At 50.6% G+C, this 24,101-nt stretch overlaps 1 protein-coding gene across 1 annotated transcript in view; it reads left to right on the forward strand.

Moving 5' to 3' along the window:
- Positions 1-7,382: 7,382 nt before the first annotated feature.
- Positions 7,383-24,101, forward strand: part of ADGRD2 (adhesion G protein-coupled receptor D2) — a 30,086-nt gene continuing 13,367 nt past the window's right edge. The window contains exons 1-13 of the mRNA XM_027556236.1: positions 7,383-7,643; positions 8,776-8,873; positions 9,430-9,493; positions 9,848-10,060; positions 10,382-11,023; positions 11,411-11,509; positions 11,864-11,949; positions 12,219-12,500; positions 13,683-13,794; positions 14,513-14,647; positions 15,123-15,246; positions 15,859-15,964; positions 23,815-23,870. Of these exons, the coding sequence (XP_027412037.1) occupies positions 8,838-8,873; positions 9,430-9,493; positions 9,848-10,060; positions 10,382-11,023; positions 11,411-11,509; positions 11,864-11,949; positions 12,219-12,500; positions 13,683-13,794; positions 14,513-14,647; positions 15,123-15,246; positions 15,859-15,964; positions 23,815-23,870 (1,955 nt within the window). The 5' untranslated portion in view covers positions 7,383-7,643; positions 8,776-8,837. The remainder of the gene's footprint in view (positions 7,644-8,775; positions 8,874-9,429; positions 9,494-9,847; positions 10,061-10,381; positions 11,024-11,410; positions 11,510-11,863; positions 11,950-12,218; positions 12,501-13,682; positions 13,795-14,512; positions 14,648-15,122; positions 15,247-15,858; positions 15,965-23,814; positions 23,871-24,101) is intronic.

Raw genomic sequence — 24,101 nt, forward strand, 5'->3', positions numbered from 1 at the left:
AGAAACCAAAAAGGAAAAAAGGAAAGATACATAGGACTTCCTTGTGGTCCAGTGGTTAAGAGTCCACCTGCCGGTACAGGGGACACAGGTTCAATCCCTGATCTGGGAGGATTCTACACGCTCTGGGGCAACTAAGCCCGTGCACCCCAACTACTGACCCTGGGCTCTAGATCCTGCGCTTTGCAACAAGAGAAGCCACCGCAATGGAAAGCCCACACACTGCAACTGAAAAAGCCCTTGTAGAGCTTCAAAGACGCAGCACAGCGAAAAATAATAAAAATTGTTTTTTAAAGAAAAAGAAACATACACAAATGTGATTCCTCACTTTGTCGTCTGTAGGTGGCTGTTTCTGGGCAGCTGTGTTGCTATGCTGAGTCTGTGGCCAGAGACTCACCTGTCCTTGTGCTACAGAGACTGGCTGGGGTTCACACCTGTTTGGGCACCCCGCACAGGCCCTGGTGGAGAGGAGGGCTCAGTGCACTTGTTGGAAACACAGAAGGAAAGAGAGATAGGAGGAGAAGGGAGGGAGGGACACCCCCCTACACAGTCCCCTGTGAAAACAGAGGGACATACAAAATCCTGCAGGGACCAGGGAGAGCATCTCACTCCACCTGGGGCGGGGTGGGGGTGGGGGGGAAGCAGCCAGCATCCCTGAGTCTTAAAGCATGACTAGGAACTTTCTAGAATTTGTAGACATCCACCAGGCCGAGAAACAAAAAGAAGGCAGGGTAAATGCAGAGTCAGAGAGACGTTGAGGACATGAGTCTGGGCCTTCGTGGAGAGCCTGGGACAGCCAAAGGAGGGTTTTGGAGAGGAGAGGGGCTAGGAGAGGTTGAGGACATCGGAAAGGACTTCCTGAGCTGAGCTAAAGGGCATCCTCTCGACTTCGGGGAAGCCACACTGGGCGCTCAGCGAGCCTTGGCTGAACCATATTAGGAGCCAGGGGCCCCAAGTCCCACACTAGAGGGGCAGCAGCCCCAGGATCCCATCCCCTACCAGGCCCCCGGGCAGCGAGGCCTCCCCTCCCGCATCTCCAGCCTGGTGTTTTTCTCTGCACTTGATGAAGTTAAAATGAGCCCTCTCTGGGGTGACTCGCAGGCGTTCAAATTGGATTGGCACGCAGACATCGAGCAGTTGGTGGCAGGAGCCAGGGGACCCAGAGAGCAGGTTTTCGCTGGAGGGGACGTGAGCTTTATTTCCCTCTTGGTTGCTGACAAGGAAGCAGCTGTCCTTCCCTGATTATTTTTACCGCGAGTCACAGCCGCTAATGCCCAGCCTCCCCGGCACCCGTCCGCCTGCCGGGGCCAGGTGAGGAGTCCCACACCCCGGCCTGCTCTGCCGTGAGCCACGAGCTCCATCTGCTGTTGCCTCCACACAAGACCAAGAAACAGCCCTCTGCCTTGGGTGCAGGTCCTTCCATGCCAAGCTGGGTCACAGCCTGGAGGAGCGAGAGCCAGAGCAGCCTTGAAGAATACTCGAGTACAAAAAAAAAAAAAGAAAGAGAAAAAATTTCATAACCAGTTCCCCTCCTCTGACACACTAGCCACGCTGGCTCCTTTCCTTTTGTTTTACCTCTAGCTTTCAGTTTGTTGAGACTAAACCTGAATACCACTTTCCTGTTTGCTGCTGCTGCTGCTAAGTCGCTTCAGTCGTGTCCGACTCTGTGAGATCCCAGAGACGGCAGCCCACCAGGCTCCCCCATCCCTGGGATTCTCCAGGCAAGAACACTGGAGTGGGTTGCCATTTCCTTCTCCAATGCATGAAAGTGAAAAGTGAAAGGAAAGTTGCTCAGTCGTGTCCGACTCCCAGCGACCCCACAGACCTGTTAACTAAGCACTTCCAAATCCATCATGTCATTCCATCCTTGAAAAGCCCAACAGGTGGGTGTCATTAGCAGAGGAAACTGAGGCCCATAGGGGGAAAAGGCTTGCCTGAAGTCACACAATAACATAGTGTGGGGAATAGGATTGGAACCCCAGTCTGTCCAACTTCAAATCTTGTACACTATCCACTATATTTTTGAGTCTTTGCTCATTCATCAGTTAAGAACACTCTCAGCAGCAGCTAACAGTAACAATGCTTTCAATAAAATGGGGGTTTCTTTTCCTTGTATACCAAAAGACTGGCCGCAGGTGTGTTCCTGCAGCACAGTGATGTGATGGACCCAGGCTCTTTCAACCTTGATGCTCCACCATCCTCGATAGGTTGCCTTTTAACAAGCTTGCTGCCTCATGGCCCACAAGAAGGCTGTTGCAGCGCCAGGCATCTTGTCTAAATTCAATGCAGAATGAGAACAGAAGAGAGGGATGGTGAAAGCTGTGACAATCCCATTTATCAGTAAAGAAAGATACTTCCCTGAATCCGTCCAGGAGACTTTGGTTTATATCTTATTGGTAACATGGCTAGTCACAGCTCAAGGAAAGCTGAGAAAGTAAATATTCTGAGAATAAAGGAGGAGGACAGTGGGAAGAAAATGCTGTGTTGGTCACCATAGTATCTGTCACAGTCTACACAGAGTGGTGTTTAGTTACCACATCACATCTATTTTTTGCCTCCTGCTTTGTTTCTTTTACCGTTAGGTCATTTGCAGCTTCTTTATCACTATGTTGTTTTTATAATTCTCTGTCTCTCTCTCTCTTTTTTACATTTTGGCTGTGCCACATGGCATGCAGAATCTTTGTTCCCCAACCACGGATATTACCCATGCCCCCTGCAGTGGAAGGGTGGAGTCTTAACCACTGGACCACCAAGACAGTCCCATAATTCTCATTTTTAACGGTTTAATAGTATTTTTCAAGGGGATAAGCCATAATGTACTTGTTGGGCATAGGAAGCTTCCAATGTTTTCAATACTATATATAATGCTGTGAGGAACATTTTCATGTTCATTTAGTTGGGTGCCTCCCAAACATAAATCCCACACGGTAGACTTACTTCAATCAAAGATGTTAATATTTTTTGAATAAAAAACGTTAATTTTTTAGTCCCTTGGACAGCAAGGAGATCAAACCAGGCAATCCTAAAGGAAATCAACCCTGAATACTCATTGGAAGGGCTGATGCTGAAGCCACCTTTGGCCCTGATACTTTGGCCACCTGATGCGAAGAGCCCACTAATTGACTAAGATCCTGATGCTGAGATGGGCTTCCCTGGCGGCTCACCTGGTAAAGAATGTGCCTGCAATGCACAAGACCTGGGTTCCATCTGTGGATTGGGAAGATCCCCTGGAGAAGGCAACAGCTACCCACTCCAGTATTCTGGCCTGGAGAATTTCATGACTGTATAGTCCATGGGGTTGCAAAGAGTCAGACACGACTGAGCCACTTTCACTTTCACTGATGCTGGGATAGATTGAGGGTGGGAGAAGAAGAGGGTGACAGAGGATGAGATGGTTGGATGGCATCATCAACTGAACAGACATGAGTCTGAGCATATCTCACTCCAGGAGACAGTGAAGGACAGGGAAGCCTGGTGTGCTGCAGTCCATGGGGCTGCAAAAAGCTGGACATGACTGAACAACTGAACAATAACAAATATTACTCCTTATTTCTCCTCTTAAGACTCTATTGATTTCCAAAAGGATTATGCTATTTTATATTATGTCACAATATCTGGATGTATTGATTTTACTTCTGTGAGCCCATACAGAGTATATTATCACTTTTTAAAGGTTTTTATGAAATTGGTATCCTAAAATGATACCTTAATATTGTTTCTGTTTTTATTGAATAAAAGGAATAAACTGAGGACTACTTTTCCCCTTATATGTTTCACTTTGTATTTCCTCTGTGGTGAAGTATTTGTTCATTTCTTTCTCCAGTCAACATCTGGAGTAAGAAAACTAGTTTTATAAAAACCATACTGGTACTGGTCATATTACAACTCAACTTTCCCACCAGATCCTGCAAGTTCCTGCTAGGAAGGCAAGGTAGGGAATAGGATCCAAATCACAGATGAGGGAACTGGGCTCAAGGAGTTTGTGCTTCTACTAACAGGCAGAGCCTCCATCTCTAAACCAGCACTTTTCTTGTACAGCATTGCTTTTTTAATTGGGGGAAGGGGGTTGCTTTGCTTTATTTTTGTTTTTTGTCACACTGGGCAGCACGTGGGACCTTAGTGCCCTGACCAGGGACTGAATCCATATGCTCTGCTTTGGAAGTTCAGAATCTTAACCACGGGTCTGCCAGGGAAATCCCAAGTATTGCTCTTTTTAAAAAAATAACAATAACGGCTTTATCGAAATATAATTCACATAGCATACATTCATTCATTTAAAGCACCCAACTCATTTTTAGTACATTCATTGGAATTGTGTGAAATTGAAAGTGAAGTGGCTCAGTTGTGTCCAACTCTTCACGACCCCATGGACTGCAGCCCACCAGGCTCCTCCGTTCATGGGACTTTCCAGGCAAGAGTACTAGAGGGGGTTGCCATTTCCTTCTCCAGGGGATCTTCCCGACCCAGGGATCAAACCCAGGTCTCCGGCATTGTAGGCAGACACTTTACCATCTGAGCCACCGGGGAACTGTGTAATCATCACCATAACCAATTTTAGAACATGTCATTGCTCCCAGGAGAAACCCTGAACCCACCACCTATTCACTGTCACATCGGGTGGAGGTAAAAACATGTTTAAGCTTGGAGAAAAGAGATGGAAGGGACAGGCTCCCATTGAGGAAAGTGGAAAGTGAAGCAGACAGGTGGTGCCAGGAACTTGCTCTGTGACCACACGTCTCTTCCCTCTGGTTCTTGGTTCCCTCCTAATACTAACAGGTATTTACTGAGCACCCGATGTGTCCAGGCTCTAGGCATCTCACAGATGTTCCTGATCACTCTCTCTAAAGTGTGGTGAAGGGCCCCATTTTACACAGCAGGGAAGCCGAGACCCAGAGAGGAGACTTGGAGTCTTTTGTGTCTCTAGGCTGGCTGGTGGCAGAGGGGCCTGGAGTGGGGGTGGGGGAAGGGAGGGGGTCTGACTTCCAGCTCAAGGCCACTACATCAGCAGCCTCCAGCTCCCCACTTCTGGAGCTGCCCCAGTGACAGGTGGGGACAGGTAGGGGCAGAGGAAGGATGGGAGTGTCTGTGCACCGGCCACAGCTGGTGGTGCGATTGCAGGCCCTGGGAGCCCATTAAGCCGAGTCCTCTTCCCACTGCCCTGTGACTCACGCCAATCAGAGCATGGGCTCACACGCAAACCTCAGAGTCACAAAGTGTGTGTCCAGGTGTGTCGAGATCTGTGGGATCGTTTCTTTAGTGCTTCAACAAAGTGCTGCCTCTGTCAAGCTTTTGCCAGGGGCTGGGGACGTGGAGGGAAGGCAGACAGTTCCCTGGCTTTTGAAGAGATTCAGGAGCCCATGAAGCAGCTTAGGATGCAGGGAAAGCATCCTGGAAGGTCTAAGCAGACACCTGAAGGATGAGTAGAAACAAGCCAGAAAGGACTTGGAAGTGGGGTGCTCCTGCCTAGTCCCGGGCAGAGGGACTAGCATGTGCAAAGGCCCAGGGGTGAGAAAGGGGAGCTGTTCAGCCTGACCACAGGCTGGGCTACCGAGTAAAGGGGAAGAGGCCCAGTGGGGAGGAAGGAGGGCAGAGATGGGTCAAGTCAGCCAGGTGCCCAGGGCTGGATTTTCTCCTGGAGCACCAGGGAGCCACAGAAGGGTTTTAAGCAGTGGATGGGAATTTTAGAGAAACTGCTCTGACTGCCCAGGGGAGAAAGGACTGGAGCAGGTAAGAGGGGAGGCAGGTTCCAGGCTTGTCTGGGTTTCTCAGGACCCTGAGTATGTGGAGGTGTGGGAACGGCAAGGGAGCCGGTCTGTAGAGCAGAAGCCCATCCTGGACAATAGGTCCAGGTTGTGGGGCTCCTCCAACACCAATACTCACATAGCTCTTCTCACAGCCACCTTCTACGTCCCTGACAGGAAGGAGCGATTCTCCACCTTTGGTGCAAGAAGACACGAAGCAGAGATACTTGCCCAGGTCACATAAAAGTTGGTTGATGGCCAAATTCCCATTCTGGGGGGCTTGTTGTAACCCCAAAGTAAAAACACTCCAGCTGCTGGGCTCCTTCTAAAACTCTTAGCCCCGGACCAGGAACAGTTTGGCTGAGGGACTGGCCCAGGGCCAGGCCCCGGAAGGAGGACCCTGGCTGTCCTCACCACCCTCCATCTACTCAGACAATGAGCCCAAGGGCCCCATGGCTATCACTCACCCACAGCCTCTGGGCTTTGTCTATGGAGACAAGGGGCCTGTCAGAGCCGCCTGCCCATAAAGCCAATGAATGGCTCTTGGCTGCCCGTCAGACAATACCCAGGCTCTGGGGAGGTGAGATTAGGCAGGGCCACTGTCCAAGCCAGTCCCAATGGCTCAGGATCCACGAGCACACACCCCCAACCCTACAGTACTGGGTTATCTCCAAGAGCGACTCCTGGGAAATGTGACCCCAAGGAAGGGAGGGAGTGAGATGGGAGCCCCAGGGGTGGGGGCTTTGCCAAGGATGGGTAAGGTCATAACTTAGATTACAGGGGGGATTCGGGATGGGACAGGAAGGCCAGGAGGACCAGAAGGCAGACAAAGGAGGCTGGGAGGGGTGTAGTGTAGTGTTAGATGTTCAGCTGCATCTGACTTTGCAACCCCATGGACTGTAGCCTGCAAGGGTCCTCTCTCCATGGGATTCAGAAACCAAAACCCTTCTATTCCCTTTCTTCCAAACAGGGCTTCTCCCTCTCTCCCTGTTTCCCATGTTACCTTTTCCCCCACTCTTTTGTCTGCATGCCTTGTGGGATCTTAGTTCCTTGACCAGGGATTGAACCAGGGTCCTCCTCAGTGAAAGCCACTGAGTCCTAACCACTAGATCACCAGGGAATTCTGCCTGTGTTACCCGTTGCATGACCTGGATGAAGGGTTCCAGGCCAGCTTCTCCCACTGGCCAGCTGTCTAACCTGGGATGAGAGCTCTGAGTCCTCATCTGGAAAATGAGCATGACGGCCCCTCCTCACATGGGGTTGAAGGTAAAGGGGATGAGGTCTGTAGGGGACCAGTTCAGGACACGCAGGAGGTGAGGTGCTGGATGCTCCCTCCTCATCCTGCCTGAGATGCAACTGGGGAGTCCAAGATGCCTCGGGTTTCCACAAACTTATCCGAGACTCACCAGGTGCCCTTTCTAATAAGAGTGACTTTACCTGTGTGTTGTGGGGAGTTGTGACACGGGTCCCGTCCAGAGACTGATCCCCTCCTCCTCCATGACTCAAACACCTCCTGCCGGCCCGCGCCTGCCCAGTCCGGAGCGCACAGGCAGGGGAATCGCCGCAATGGAGGGCTAGGGCCAAGGGGCGGGGTCTCCTAGCGCCGCCCCGCACCCGTTGGTCCTGCGGGAGCTCCAGGAGGAGAGATCGCTGACGCCAACCTCTGGTCCCTGAGACCTCGCAGAGATTGAGCAGATCCCAGGCACCAGGCGAAGCCGGTGAAGACCCGGGCTGTGAACAGGGGCGGGATCAGCACAGGTGAAGGGGAGCCCTTTGCGCCCCCCCCTCCGCCCCCCGCCGGGGCCCATCAGCTTACGAGGGACTCCCCACTGGCCTCTTGTGAAGAAGGGACGTGCAGTGGGGCGACCAAACTTCGCCTCTCTTTTGAATGCCAACGAGTGTTCGGTGAGCAAGGAAGGGGGGTGCCAGGGAGTTTGTGGGGACAAACACGGACAAATGTGAACAGAGGGGCAGGCAGTCAGCAGTTATTGAGTCACACTGTGTGCCCGGACCAGACTCTTAAAATTCCCCAGCGACTTGGGGTTGGGAGTGGGACCCTGAGGGACACAAGTGCTGTTTAAAAGAGGGGAGGAAAGTGACAATAAGTTTGGTGCTTTTCAGAGTCCCAAAAGTGTGACTCTCCGTGTCCTCCCGGGCTGGGGTTTGATTTTCATGCTTACAAAGTTTATCTGGGAAAGGAGAAAGGGAACAAATTATCATTGGTGATGGCTCTAGACTTCCAGGTGACCTGAGGCCAAATGGTGGGACCCAGTGGGGCATGACTTCACTTCCAGTGTTTTCTGAGACCATTTGTGCCTGACCAGGGCTCTTTCAGACCTGAACCCCGCCCTCACCCCCACTAGGCTGCCAAGAGCAACCCCAAATCACCTGTGATTAGGGTCTCCTCAGCTAACTACAGCACCTGGCAGTGGCAGGTCTGCCGCAGGTGCTGGGTGGATGGAGTGACAGCGAGCTGATTTGTAGATGGTGTCTCCGAGGGAGTGGGAGGTCAGTCTGGGAAGGAGGGACAGCGTGGCCAAAGGTCTGGAGAAGGGATGCGGATTGGGGAAATGGGAGCAGTGTGGGGAGCAAGGGAAAGGTGGCAGTGTGGGGAAATGATGAGAGCCAGAGAGCTCAGCAGAAGCCTGATTGCACAGAGCCTTGAATGCCAGGCTGAGAAGCACAAAGAACACAAGGAAACCTACAGGGTCGGGAGCTCACTCTCCCTCCCTCCCCTCCCACCTCAGGAGACCCCGCACTTGGTTTCCATCCCTCTCCAGCCAGGGGGCTGTTGCTGTCCCCACCCTCCTCCCCACCAGCTCACCAGGGATACAGTGTTTCCCAGCTGCAGTCCTGGAAGAGGCTCCTGGAGACCATCCCTTTTGTGCAAGTGAATGTCACCCCTCCTGGGGGCCATCCCATCCTGGGCTTCCAGCCCAGTGGGGTCTGGGAGCCAAACAAGGGCCAAGATGACAGAGCGGGTAGCACAGCAAGGCGGGACACTGAGCTGCCTTCCTGTGCTTTTTTCCTTCCTCAGTCTACACCAGCCACGCCCGTGATCTCTGCTGTTCCTCACCTGCTTCTCCTGCTGGATCCAGAATGGCCCCCTGGTGCTACTGCCTCCTAGCCTTCCTGGTACCTGAACTTCCGGGAGGCAGGGGGTGGAGGGGAGGAGGCCAAGGGGATTCAAAGCTGCTAGGGTTCCAAGTGGCCACCTCACATCATGAGGTAACTGCAAAGGTTAAACAAGCTAAGCCTCTGGCACAGAACTAGAATAAAGCATCCAATAGATGCTAGGGCTTCCCTGGTGGTTCAGAATCCACATGCAATGCAGGAGACTCAGATTCGATCCCTGGGTTGGAAAGATCCCCCAGAGAAGGGAATGGCAACCCACCCCAGTATTCTTGCCTGGAGAATTCCATGGACAGAGGAGCCTGGCAGGCTATGGTCCATAGCATTACAAAGAGCTGGACACAACTAAGCGACTAACACTTTCACTTTCACTTCAGATGCTAGGAACAGGCTCAGGGCAATGAAGCGACCTGCCTAAGATCACACTCTGGATGAATCCAGGTCTGACTGCAGGGCCTGCAACCTCCAATGTACCCTGCTGGAGCACACAGTAGGCATTCAATGACAGCACATATGGGTGTGGGGATCTAACTCAGACCCCACCTGTCTTCTCTCTCAGATAAGGAGTCTCTCTGGGACCCCTTCCAACTCTCCAGGTGAATTAAGGAACCCTTGGGTCACAGGTTGGTATGAGGGATGCCCCAGAGAGGCTCTCCCCTCCCCCAGCTCAGCCAGCCCCTGGTCCATGTGCCACAGTGGCCTGGAATGCAAAGGAAGGAGGATGTGCAGTTTAGTTCAGCCCCACTATACCAAGCCCTGGGCTGAAAGCATCACTCATGTCCGTCTCATTCCTACCACTACACAGATGACACGACAGACCCAGCAAAGGGACAACACTTGCTAGCATAGCCAGGGTTCAGCCCCATCCAGCCCCGAATGTCTCCAAGCCCAGTGTCCTTGCCCTGTCACCCCACTCACCCGACAAGGGTCAGATGCCCACACACTTCTCCCCCATAGACCCTTCTCCCACCCTGCAGGTCCAGTGGCCCCTGGAGAGGTAGTGGAGACTGCAGATGAGGTGTGCAAGTTCCCAGGGCAGCGGCTGAGTTGGTGGCAGGCCCAAGAGTCCTGTGAGCAGCAGTTGGGCCACCTGGTACTGCCACCCCCAGATGAGCTCCTTGCTGCGCAGCTGCCTGACCCCATCTGGGTGGGCCAAAGAGAAGCCCCTCTGCAAAGACCCCCGCAGAGGCGTGAGTTTGGGCCGGGGCCTGGAAAGTAGGGGCTGGGGGGAAGAGAGCTTTGGTGACCTCGAGATAGCAGCCCACTGTGACAGGTTTGTGGTTTGAGCCCAGAGGAGGTCGAGTCGCAATCTCAGATTCCCTTGTCCTGGACTGAGAGTAGAGGGTTTAGCCGTGGGTTAGGGGCACTGGAGCCCCCATTTCTTCCTTCCCGAGGAGGGAGTCACCCGAAGCGTAAGGGGGCGGGCTTTGCAGATGTGACAATGGGCTGTCAGAGGCGGGAGGATGTGTGCAGGTGGGAAAGCTGAGGCGGACGCCTGTGCATCCCCGCAGGCGCGCGCTCCACGGCCACACTGATGTTCAGCGAGAGATCCGCGGACCGGGCGGCTCGACTTCGGACGCCTCTGCCAGCGCTGGGGGCGCTGACAGCATGCGCGCACGTGCAGTGGGACGCCACCTCGTCCGACCCGGCAGCACTCTTCTCTCTGGCTGTGCCCACGCTGGCCAACGCGCTGCAGCTTCGAGCCTTCGCCGAGCCGGGCGGAGCCGTGCACGCGGCGCTCGTGGTGCGCGGGCATCACGCGCCCTTTCGCGCTGCCTTCCGAGCGGATGGCCGCTGGCATCACGTGTGCGTCACGTGGGAGCAGCTAGGCGGGCGCTGGTCGCTGTTCGCCGACGGGCGGCGACGCTCTGGGGCGCGGGGCCTGGGCGCCGGCCACCCGCTGCCACCTGACGGCATCCTCGTGCTGGGCCAGGACCAGGACTCTCTGGGCGGTGGCTTCTCAGCGCGCGACGCCTTCAGCGGCAACCTCACCGACTTCCACCTGTGGGCCCGCGCGCTGAGCCCTGGGCAAATGCACCGGGCACGGGCCTGCGCGCCGCCTCCCGGCGGCCTGCTTTTCCGCTGGGATCTGGGCGCCCTGGACGTCACACCCTCGCTGCTGCCGCCGGTGTGGGTGCGGCTTCTCTGTCCGGGTACGGCCTGCCCCGCCTCCTGCTGCCAGGCCCCGCCCACCTTTGGCTCCACCCACCACCTCCTGGCTTCCCTACCCACCTCTGCCAACCGGGCCACACCCAAGTCTGGCCACGCCTTCTCCAGGCTGCCAGTACCTACCTGGTACCTAGTCACAGCAGCCTGGAGGGACTCGCCCCGCACCCCCGCCCCCAACCCCGCGGCCGCCTTGCTCCACCCAGTGCTGGTTGCGGCGCTCCTCCGGTTCCCACGTCGCCTCCTAACTCCAGGATCGCGCGTCCTGGTGCCCCCTCAGGCGTGCAAGTGCCTTCAAGGCCCGAATGGGCTGTGGGTCATGGAGTCGGTGGGGAGCCAGGAGGCGGCTCTGACACCTCTCCCACCCTGGCCAGTGCCCTCAGAGGAGTGCCCTTCGTGGGACCCAGCACCCCACACCGAGGGCTCTTTGCTCTGCCTGCAGCCGCTGCCCTTCCTCTGCTGCTACCGGACAGGTGCGCCGTCCGCCTCTGTTGAAGGGGACGCTGGGTATGGATCAGTGTAGGCTGAGAGGGGAGCAGTTGGCACAGCCTGGGAATTGGGAATCTTCTCAGCATCCTGGGGCCTCGGTGAAGTCTAGACCACAGATAAATGGGGCCATTCTGACCTGGGGGCGAATCCCAGATTGTGGGATTCACCTCAAGAAGGTGGTTTTGCCATTCTGTGCCTCAGTTTCCCCATCCAGGACACTTAAGTCTCCAGACACACCGCCATCAGTGTCCCCATCTTCTGCAGGCGGCACAGGGTGGATGGGGCACCTCTGGGGAGGAGGTTGCCCAGGGCTTAGCCTGGCATCCACTGCTTTGCAGAGAAGTACCGGCGGCTGCAGGACGCCCAGTCGTGGCCTGGCCAGGATGTTATCAGCCGAGTCAATGCCTTGGCCAACGCCATTGTGGTGAGCCCCCTCCCAGGGGCACTTTGGGTGGCCTCTGTGAACCTCAGTGTCCTCATCTAGAAAGGGGACACCCTCCTAATGTGTGTGCAGGAATTAAGGTTGTTCATGTACCCATGCATTCTGAGAGCTGCGGGCTCATGAGTAGTTAGATCTGTACCCACCAAGAAGACAGGCAGAGGCCAAGCATGGGCCCTGGTGCTGGGGTGGGGGGCTGGAGGCATCCCCTTATGACAGCCAGACCCACCATCAGTGGCTCCTCTGCCCCACAGCTCCTTCCTGACCCTCTCTCTGAAGCCCACGGAGACCTGTCCCTGACGGAGGCCGCCAACTTCCTGAGAATCCTGGAGGGAGTCCTGGCAAAGGAGGCAGCTCCACTGGGGCCAGCAGCACTGCTGGCTGTCCTGCACTTTCTGAAAAGAGTGGCCGCCCTTGGGACGTGGGAGCCAGAGCCCACGACAGGGCCCTGGGAGCAGCTGGGCCAGGCCGTCATGTCTGTGGCCAGCCTGGTCCTGGAGGAGCCGCTGGCTGGTGTGTGGCTGTCAGTCAGTGAGGTGAGGCTGGCAGGGCTGGGTGCCACAGGGGCCTGGGCTCTGGTTCCTACCTTGTCACCCGTTTGTGTAGCCGTGGGCAAGTCAGCACCCATCTCTGAGCTGGAGAAGCTCCTCGTTTTCCTGTTTTATAAATTGAACTTCCACAAACAACTGCTCTTGAACAACAGCTTCTGAAATTAAAAATTAAGAGCCACTAGTCAACAAGGGCCTCCCATATCCAACAATCACTGACCACCTTAAGTGGGAGGTCCTCTATACTAAGTGTTCAGCCATGGAGAATAGAAGAGACAGATAATGAGGGTGTTGGAAATCTCGTCATGACAGAAGTGGCTGTAGACCTGGGAATCATCAGCTCAGAGAAGGGAGAAAACATGGGGTTGTGAACATCGCCTTGAGAGTTCTGGGGCTTCAGAAGCAGGCATGGTCCCCTGTGACCTCAGAACAGAACTGAAACCTGGGTTTGAGGGTGGGGTGTGGATGGCACAACCCAGGAGGCTGATTCTGTGGGATGTTCACCTCTCCAGGTGGTGCTCCCCATCCTGGGGAGGGTGTAACCCCACATTTTACTGGGGATCTGAGACACTATGGCAGACTGGGGCAAACTGGACTCTGAACCTCAGGTTTCTTCCCTGGAAAATGGGGATGGTCATACCTGCCTTGCTTAGGCAATAGAGAGGAGTAGGTGTAAATTAGGTGACCTGGCCAGCACAGAGGAGGGGTCCCAGCCATGCACGATCCCCATCCCCTCTCTGTCCTCACCAGCACCATCCAGCAACACCCCGGCCCATGGCTTTCTTTAGGAAGCTAAAACTTGAGCACCTGTTATAGATCTAACACCGAGTCAGACCAAAGAAGCAAAAGGCATGGCTCTGCCTTCTGAGTGTGCCCCATTGGCAAGCAACCTACCAGCAGGCAGAGAGCACTGTGGGGCCTTCAGCTTGAGTCGAGGACAGTGTGGCTTAGGACTGGGTTGGAGAAGCCGGAGAAGGTTCATCAGGCAGGGCCTCAAATGTCAGGCTGAGGATCCAGGACTTGATCCTGATGCCCTCAGGCAGAGCCTCTGAGAGTCCAGAGCAGGCAGGCCACCTCCCAGATCCGTGAGAACGTGTTAACCCCAGCGGTCAGGGCAGGTGGCAGTGGGGTGGGGAGAGTGAGAGGGGCTGAGCTGCGGCCTCCTCCCAGGTGGCTGGCGGACCCATGGCCTTGGTGGCGAGTGTGCAGCGCCTGGCACCCCTGCTGAACTCCGTGCTGACCTCCGAGCGGCCTCGAATGCACCTCCAGCACCGCCATGCTGGTGAGCCTGCCCCAATCTGTCCCACACAGCTGGGCTGCGGGTGGGACCTGGGTTCAGACATCCTCCTCAGCCCTGGTAACTGGGAGCTCTCTGACTCCCACAGATACTCCTTTCTGTTCCTGCCCTGGCCCATGCTGTGCCCTCCATCCAGAATACTCTCTCGATCTCCTAGCAAACTCCTGTACATCCTTCAGAACCCTGCTTGAGCATCAGCTCTGCTAGGAAGCCTTCCCCAGTTTTAGCTCTCTCCCAACAGTCAGTTCCTCTCTCTGTTACCCTGGTGTTTTGAACATATCTTTTGTTGCTTTTGTGGCAATTAATATGATTCAGCCTGAAGCTCCCTGAGTGCCAGGGCTGTTTCTGAATCATTTCTGCATCTCAGGACCAGACTCCGTGAATGTTTGTATAACAGATTGAGTGGGCAGGCACTGACAGTCGAACGTCAGGCAAAACTTGGGTCTCTCAGGGGCCCAGTGGTTTCTGGCGGCTCACTGATATTCAGGGTTTGCCCCCCAGCGACTCCCCCTTCTCAGCCACCCTGTCCCCCTGGACTTGGAAATGTCAGATTTACCTTGGGCAAGTTGCTGAGCCACCATCCAGGAATGGTGGCCTCCTGGGTGTGTGGCAGGGAGAGAGGAAGCAGACCCTGCCAGCTGGGCCAGCCCAGCATGAAGACCTGCCTCCTGAGGTGCAGCCACTCAGCCCTGTTTGACCCCAGGCCTGGAGGTGCGGCGCCTACACCTGAGGGAGGCCAGTACGGAGGGCTACGTGTTCACGGTGCCCGGAGGGCATCCAGAGGGGCCCGGCCACATCCTCATCCCTGCTGCTGAAGTGAGGCGGCTCCTTGGGAAAGGTGGGCAAGGCGGACAGGTGGTGGGACCCTCTGGGGTCTGGGTCAAACCTCAGCCCTCAGAGTTCCTAGCTCTGCTCTTCTGAATAAGTCACCGCAACTTTCAGAGCTGTCTCCTCATCTGTAAGATTAGTACTCACCTCACTGGGTTGTTAGGAGCTTAAACACCTACCCCATAGTAGATGTTCACTTAGTCTCCTCCCCTCAAACCGCAAGCAGTTTCTCTGGATGCCACCTGGGGTGGAGGATTAAGATAAGGGGCAAAGGGCTGTGGAGCTGCCAGTTTAAGCACGTCAACTATAGCTGGTGAAATTCTGGCTCTGCCCGCTTCTTAACTGTGTGATCTCTAGGAGGTCATTTAACCTCTATGAGCCTCGATTTCTCTGTTTGTAAAGTAGGCAGAGCTTTTCCCTCGGGACCAACCTGTGGTGCCTGCTCAGTCAGTGGGTGGGTCTCAGCCTTCCTCCTGTTCATCCAGGCCTCTCTGGAGTCACCGTGATCCACAGCTGGTTCAGCTCGAGTGTCTTCCAGCACACCCTGGGGGCCCCTGACCAGGAGCCACGGGCCCCTGACAGTTCTGAAGAAACAAGCAGAATGCAGAGGTGGGTGCCACCCAGTAGGCTGCTGAGGGCCTGGATGTCCTCCCCAGGGAAGGCCAGGCCTCTGTCCCCTCCCAGAACCCACCCCCATTCTGGTGGGCAAATCTGCCCTTGGCAGCCCAGGGCCAAACCTGCTCACCCCTGACACACACAGATTTCTAGGCCTGGCAAAGATGTGCTGGTGGGAACATGGCTCGACTCCTGCCTGGGGTCCTGGCTCCAGTGTTGAGTCTCAGGGAGGGAATAGAAAATTAAAATGTTAGTCACTCAGTCTTTGCGACCCTGTGGACTGTAGCCCATCAGGCTCCTCTGTCCATGGAATTTTCCAGGCAAGAATATTGGAGTGGGTTGCCATTTCCTCCTCCAGGGGATCTTCCTGACTCAAGGTTCAAACCCGGGCGGGTCTCCTGCATCGCGGGCAGATTCTTTACCATCTGAGCCACCAGGGTAGCCAAATTGCTAGCAAGAAAGGAGCCCAGGTGCCCTAATTCCCCGCACAGGGCTCTTGCTAATGTTTCTTTGGACTTAGGGGTATCATCTTTGATGACCTCAGCCACGTGTGACCTCTCCCCCACAGACACCTGGTGCCCTTAAAAGCTCCCTTTCTCCCCACAGATTCCTAAGCACCCAGGTGGGGTCAGCCATCATCTCCTCTGAAGTGTGGGATGAAACTGGGGAGGCCAACACAGCTGTGACCTTTCACCTGCAACACCAGGCCCAGGTACTGTGTGGTGCTTCTGGGAAACAGCCACCTGGGACAGTTATCCTGGTTTTGTGCCCTCCACACACACACACACACACACACACACACACACACACACACACACATCCCAATATTTGTTCACTGGAGAACCAAAGTCTAAAACTGTTCAAGAAGAATACACATCCACAAGCCACGCCATTGTCTTTGAGAGGGGCAGAAGGGAAGTAATGCATTGCATGCTTACTTTATGGCAGATGCCTTAAATAAGTAGCATTCATTTAATCTTCCAACTGCCCATTCCACAAACAGGAGCTTAGGGAAGCTGGTGTGCCTGGTGCTGAGCTGGGATTTTGTTATAGTGTTTGTTTAAGTGGCAGAGCTGGGATTTTGTTATAGTTCTTCATGGCTCAAAAAACTGGTGGTTCTTATCAGATCACACAAGGCGATGTGAGAGCCCACCGTGCAGTGTGCTTTGTAAGCATGAAAGTAGCCTGAATGTCCATCAGCAGGGGACTACTTTAAAAGCCTTGTAGGGACTTTCCCAGATGTCCAGCGGCTGAGACTCAGAACTTCCACTTCAGGGGGCACAGGTTGCATCCCGGGTTGGGGAGCTAAGACCCTGCATGCCACACAGTGCACCCCCTTCCCCAACAAAAGAGCCTTGTAGAGCTACAAATAGAATATCAGCTGAGGTTATGTAAGGAATGGGGTATTTTGATATAAACTGACATGGAAATATCAGCAGGATATGTCATTTAATTCTTTACATGTAAAACACATTCCTTCTTGCTTTTGAAACTTTAGAGCATTTCAGGGAAAGTTAGAGTCTGCTTTCCCCAAAACCACCAATCCTGGACACATGTACACACACACACACACACAAATGCACTCATACACCACAGCTTATGTCTTTTGTATATCATCTCAAGACTTCTTAAAAAATCAATCTGATTAAAGTACATAAATCTACATACACTAAACCATCCATTTTAAGTGTACAATGTGATCAGTTTTGACCAGTGTATATACTCATGTACTACTGCCCCCAGTCAAGATACTCAACTTGTCCACGTTTCCCAAAGGCTTCTTCAAGCTCCTTCCCCGTCAGCCTTCCCCACTCTGACTTTCCTAAAGTGTCTGTCTGTCTTTCCTAAAGTGTCATATAAAAGGAACCAAATAATGTGTACTGTAGTCTGGCTTCTTTTGCTAAAATGTTGGTTTTGAGTATCATCTATGTTGTTGCCCGATGTTCATTATAATGGTTTTGTATTGACATCTCATTGTGGTTCTAAGTTGCAGTTCCTTGAAGATCAATGATTTTGAGCGTCATTTTATACACTTATCAGGCATTCATATATCTTCCTCCGTTAAATATAAGTTCAAATCTTTTCCCCAGTTTTCATTCATTTTTTTAATTAAAATTTTTTTGAGATGTCATTGGGCTTTTTAAAAAATAGGAAATATTCTTTATTTTTTTTTCCAAAAATGTTTACATTAGTCTGCTATTTGCTTTTCTGATTACTGACATTTCTCCATGCAAACCATATAGATCCTCTCTCTTTTAATTTTATTTTTGTACTCCCTTCACCCTTTTCTCCCTACCCCTGCCCCACGGGCACTGGCAACCAATCTGTTCTCTGTATTTTATGATCCTGACTATTTTTTTATAGAGTCCCATATAAGTGAGATCATAAGGTATTTGTCTTTCTCTGTCTGACTTATTTCACTTAATGTAGCCTCAAGGTCCATCATATTGTTGCAAATGGCAAGATTTCATTCTTTTTATGGCTGAATAATATTCTGTTTTATATATGTGTGCATGCAGGTAGGACCTAAATCAGATCCTTTACGGTTATACAGTGGCAGTGACAAATAGATTTAAGGGATTAGATCTGATAGACAGAGTGCCTGAAGAATTATGGACAGAGGTTTGTGACATTGTACAGGAGGCAGTGATCAAGACCATTCCCAAGAAAAAGAAATGCAAAAAAGGCAAAGAAGAAGCAAGAGAATCCCAGAAAAACATCTACTTCTGCTTAATTGACTACAGCAAAGCCTTTGACTGTGTGGATCACAACAAACTGTGGAAAATTCTGAAGGAGATGGGAATACCAGACCACCTTACCTGCCTCCTGAGAAATCTGTATGCAGGTCAAGAAGCAACAGTTAGAACCGGACATGGAACAACAGACTGGTTCCAAATCAGGAAAGGGGTACGTCAAGGCTATATATTGTCACTCTGCTTATTTAACTTATATGCAGAGTACATCATGAGAAACGCTGGGCTGGATGAAGCACAAGCTGGAATCAAGATTGCTGGGAGAAATATGAATAACCTCAGATATGCAGATAACACCACCCTTATGGCAGAAAGCAAAGAAGAACTAAAGAGCCTCTTGATGAAAGTGAAAGAGGAGAGTGAAAAAGTTGGCTTAAAACTCAACATTCAGAAAACTAAGATCATGGCATTTGGTCCCATGACTTCATGGCAAATAGATAGGGAAACAATGGAAACAGTGAGAGACTATTTTTCTGGGCTCCAAAATCACTGCAGATGGTGATTGCAGCCATGAAATAAAAGACGCTTGCTCCTTGGAAGAAAAGTTATAACCAATCTAAACAGCATATTAAAAAGCAGAGACATTATTTTGCCAACAAAGGTCCATCTAGTCAAAGCTTTGGTTTTTCCGGTCGTCATGTAAGGATGTGAGATTTGGACTATAAAGAAACCTGAGCGCTGAAGAATTGATGCTTTTGAACTCTGGTGTTGGAGAAGACTCTTGAGAGTCCCTTGGACTGCAAGGAGATCAACCCAGTCCATCCTAAAGGAAATCAGTCCTGAATATTCATTGGAAGGACTGATGCTGAAGCTGAAACTCCAATACTTTGGCCACCTGATGCGAAGACCTGACTCTTATGAAAAGACCCTGATGCTGGGAAAAATTGAAGGTGGGAGAAGAAGGGGATGACAGAGGATAAGATGGTTGAATGGCATCACCAACTTGGTAGACATGAGTTTGAGTCAGCTCTGGGAGTTGGTGATGGACAGGGAAGCCTGGCGTAAGGCACTCCATGGGGTTGCAAAGAGTTGGACACAACTCAGTGGCTGAACTGAACTGAATATTCTGTTTTATATATATATACATATATATATATATATATGCCTGCGTGTGTGCTAAGTCGCTTTAGCCGTTTCCAACTCTGTGTGACCCTGTAGAATGTAGCAGGCCAGGCTCTTCTCTCTTCGGCAAGAATACTGGAGTGGGTTGCCATGCCCTCCTCCAGGGGATCTTCCCAATCCAGGGATCAAACCCAGACCTCCCACATTACAGGCAAATTCTTTATCAGCTGCTTTCAGGGAAGCCTATATCTCTCTCTCTATATATATATACACACACACACACACACACACACCACAGTTTCTTTATTCGTTCATTCATCAATGGACACAGCTTGTTTCCATATCTTTGCTCTAGAAAATAATGCTGCAGTGAACATGGAGATGCATATGTTAATATATTTTCTTTTGAAAAAACTTTTTATTTTGTGTTGAGCTGTAGTTGATTAACAATGTTGTGATAGTCTCAGGAGAACAGCGAAGAGGCTCAGCCATACATATACATGTATCCGTTCTCCCCCAAGGCCCCCTCCCGTCCAGTCTGCCACATGACATTGAGCAGAGTTTCATGTGTTATTCAGCAGGTCCCTGTTGCTTACCCATCCTAAATATAGCAGAGTCATATATCATTTCTGAGTTTATATTTTCATTTTCTTGGGTATATACAGGAGTGGAATTGCTGGGTCATAATGCCAAAGAATGCTCAAACTACCGCACAATTGTACTTATCTCACACGCTAGTAAAGTAATGCTCAAAATTCTCCAAGCCAGGCTTCAGCAATATGTGAACCATGAACTTCCAGATGTTCAAGCTGGTTTTAGAAAAGGCAGAGGAACCAGAGATCAAATTGCCAACATCCGCTGGATCATAGAAAAAGCAAGAGAGTTCCAGAAAAACATCTATTTCTGCTTTATTGACTATGCCAAAAGCCTTTGACTGTGTGGATCACAATAAACTGTGGAAAATTCTGAAAGAGATGGGAATACCAGACCACCTGATCTGCCTCTTGAGAAATTTGTATGAAGGTCAGGAAGCAACAGTTAGAACTGGACATGGAACAACAGATTGGTTCCAAGTAGGAAAAGGAGTACGTCAAGGCTGTATATTGTCACCCTGCTTATTTAACTTCTATGCAGAGTACATCATGAGAAACGCTGGACTGGAAGAAACACAAGCTGGAATCAAGATTGCCGGGAGAAATATCAATAACCTCAGATATGCAGATGACACCACCCTTATGGCAGAAAGTGAAGAGGAACTCAAAAGCCTCTTGATGAAAGTGAAAGTGGAGAGTGAAAAAGTTGGCTTAAAGCTCAACATTCAGAAAAGGAAGATCATCGCATCTGGTCCCATCACTGCATGGGAAATAGATGGGGAAATAGTGGAAACAGTGTCAGACTTTATTTTGGGGGGCTCCAAAATCACTGTAGATGGTGACTGCAGCCATGAAATTAAAAGACGCTTACTCCTTGGAAGGAAAGTTATGACCAATCTAGATAGCATATTCAAAAGCAGAGACATTACTTTGCCAACAAAGGTTCGTCTAGTCAAGGCTATGGTTTCTCCTGTGGTCATGTATGGATGTGAGAGTTGGACTGTGAAGAAGGCTGAGTGCCGAAGAATTGATGCTTTTGAACTGTGGTGTTGGAGAAGACTCTTGAGAGTCCCTTGGACTGCAAGGAGATCCAACCAGTCCATTCTGAAGGAGATCAGCCCTGGGATTTCTTTGGAAGGAATGATGCTAAAGCTGAAACTCCAGTACTTTGGCCAGCTCATGCGAAGAGTTGACTCATTGGAAAACACTCTGATGCTGGGAGGGCTTGGGGGCAGGAGGTGAAGGGGACGACAGAGGATGAGATGGCTGGATGGCATCACTGACTCAATGGACGTGAGTCTGGGTGAACTCCAGGAGTTGGTGATGGACAGGGAGGCCTGGCGTGCTGCGATTCATGGGGTCGCAAAGAGTCGGACACGACTGAGCGACTGAACTGAACTGAAGGCAGTTTTATTTTTAATCTTAGAGGAACCACTATATTGTTTCCATAGTGGCTGCACCAACTCACATTCTCACCAACAGTGTACGAGGGTTCCCTTTTCTCCATTTCCTCGCCAACACATGTTCTTTCTTGTGTTTTTGGTAACAGCTATCTTAACAGGTGTGAGGAAATATCTCATTGTGGTTTTGCATTTTCCTTATGATTGATGATGTTGAGCGTCTTTTCATGTACTCATTGTCAGTCTGTATATCTTCTGCCTGTGTTTAACTGGATATTTCAGGCTTTTAAATATTTTTGCTATGACAAGGAACTTACCACCTATGTTTTTTTCCTAGCAGTTTTACGATTTCATGTCTTAAATTCAAGTCTGGTTCTGTGTTGAGTTAATTTTTGTGTATGGTATAAGACAGTGAAGTGAAGTGAAGTCGCTCAGTCCTGTCCGACTCTTTGTGACTCCATGGACTGTAGCCTACTAGGCTCCTCCATCCACGGGATGTTCTAGGCAAGAGTACTGGAGTGGGTTGCCATTTCCTTCTCCAGGGGATCTTCCCAACTCAGGAATCAAACCCTGGTCTCCTGCATTGCAGGCAGACGCTTTAACCTCTGAGCTACCAGGGAAGCCTCAAGTAGCCTTATACTACTGGTATAAGACAATAGTCAAGTTTTATTCTTTTGCCTGGAGTGAAGTGAAAGTCACTCAGTCGTGTCCAACTCTTTGCAACCCCATGGACTATACAGTCCATGGAATTCTCAAGGGCAGAATACTGGAGTGGGTAGCCTTTCCCTTCTCCAGGGGATCTTCCCAACCCAGGGATGGAACCCAGGTCTCCCACATTGCAGGCAGATTCTTTACCAACTGAGCCACAAGGGAAGCCCAAAAATACTGAAATGGGTAGTATTCTTTTGCCTATGGCTGTCCAATTTTCCCAACATCATTTATTGAAGAGACTGTTGTTTCCCCATTATATATCCATGCCTCTTTTGTCATAAACTAATTGACACAGAGGTTTAGTTCTGAGCTCTCTCTTCTGTTCCATTGATCTACGTGTCTGTTTTTATGCCAATCTCATAATTTCTATATCTTTGTAATATTGTTTGAAATCAGTGAGCGTGATGCCTCAAGCTTTGTTCTTCCTCAATTTTAAAATTATTTGTATTACTATTGAATTGTAAGAATTCTTTATGTATTTTGGATATAAGCATTTTTTGAGCTATATGTTTTGTACATAATATCTCCTAATCTGTGGATTGCTTTTCTTAACAGTGTTTTTGAAAGATAAGTTTTAAATATGATGAAGTCCAGTTTATCAGTTTTTCTCTTGCATGGCTTATGCTTTTTGCATCACGTCTAGGAAAACTTGCCTATCCCAAGGTCACAAAGATATTCTCAAAGGAGTTTACACTTTAGCCTTTACATTTATAGCTTCATTTCAACTCATTTATGGATATTGTGTTGGGTAGGGGTTGAACTTCATATTTTGCTATATCCCATTCCAACACCATTTGTTGAAAAGATTATTCTTTCTCCCTTGAATTATCCTGTCACCTTTTGGAAAATCAATTGTTCAAATATGTGTAAGTCCATTTCTGGGCTCTCTATTCTATTCCCTAGATCTATACACTAATCCTATATGTCCTGATTAATGTATCTGTATGGTAAGCCTTGAAATCAGTTCATGTAAGTCCTCCAACTTTGTACTTCCTTTTCAAAACTGCTTTGGCTGGCCTAGGGTCTTCACATTGCTGTATACCTTTGAGACTCAGGCAATGGTTAAGAATCCGCACTTCCACTGCAGAGGGCAGAGGTGATCTCTGGTCAGGGAAGTAAGGTCCTGCATGCCATGTGGCACAGCCAAAAAAACTTTTTTTAGAATCAGCTTGTAAATGTCTGTGGAAAAACCTGCTGGGATTTTGATTGGAACTGCACTGTATCTCCCAAATTGAAATAAGATGATGGAAGAGCATCTTAACAATGAGTCTTTCGGTCCTTGATCAAGGTATGTCGCTGAGCTTATTTAGATTTTCTCGCATTTTTCTCAGCAGTGATATCTGGTTGTCAGTGTACAGATCTTGAGGGTTTTTTGTTGGATATACTTAGACATACTTCTAGTTTGTACGGGCTTCCCAGGTGACTCAGTGGTAAAGCATCCGCATGCAAATGCAGGCGATGTAGGTTCCATGCCTGGGTCAGGAATATCCCCTGGAGGAGGAAATGGCAACCCACTCTAGTATTCTTACCTGGAGAATCCCATGGACAGAGAAGCCTGGCAGCCTACAGTCCATGGGGTCGCAAAGAGCAGGACATGACTTAAAGACTGAGCATGCATGCACCGCTAAGTAGGGGAGAATTTCTGATGGTTTTGTAAATGGTATTGTTTTCTTAATTCTACTTTAAATTGTTCATTTTAAGTTTATAGTAAGGCAATTGATTTCTATATAATGATACTGTATCCTGCAGCTTTGCTAAATTCACAATACTTCCGGAGGCTCTCTTACAGAATCCCCAAAGGATGGACATTTAGTTCATGCCTAGGATTTTGATATTAACCATAATGCCAGCCTGCAACTCTCCTCATTTCACCTTCTCTGTGCCTTCCCACTGGCATTTTTCTCCAACCCCTGCACCCGTGATTTATGCTGGGCAACCCCCAGCCCCTCAAACACAGGAGGTCACGTCTCCCTGCATCCACTGATCTCTCTCCTTGCCCACGTGCGCTCACATACCTGCCCTGTTCTTGTTGGCTGCCCTTAGGCCTTCCCTCCGAAGCTGGTGGAGCCTGTCTGTGCTTTCTGGAACTTCAGTATCAGGTGAGTTTCCAAGTTCTTTAAATAAGGCATTAAAAAATAAAAAAGACATCCCTCCCACTTGAGGATGAGGCAGGACTCAAGTGGGTTTTTAGCCTCCATTCATCAACTTCTTTGTGGGGGTGGTTCCAGGCCCCACTCAGCTGGGGATAAACTGGGGCAGGAGAAACTGTTACTCAGGAGGTAGTGAGCTCCCTGTCATAGGAGCTATGTAAGCCTACTCTATGGGCTTAG

This window comes from Bos indicus x Bos taurus, chromosome 11 (genome assembly GCF_003369695.1).
Source record: "Bos indicus x Bos taurus breed Angus x Brahman F1 hybrid chromosome 11, Bos_hybrid_MaternalHap_v2.0, whole genome shotgun sequence".
NCBI classification, from domain to species: Eukaryota; Metazoa; Chordata; class Mammalia; order Artiodactyla; family Bovidae; genus Bos; species Bos indicus x Bos taurus.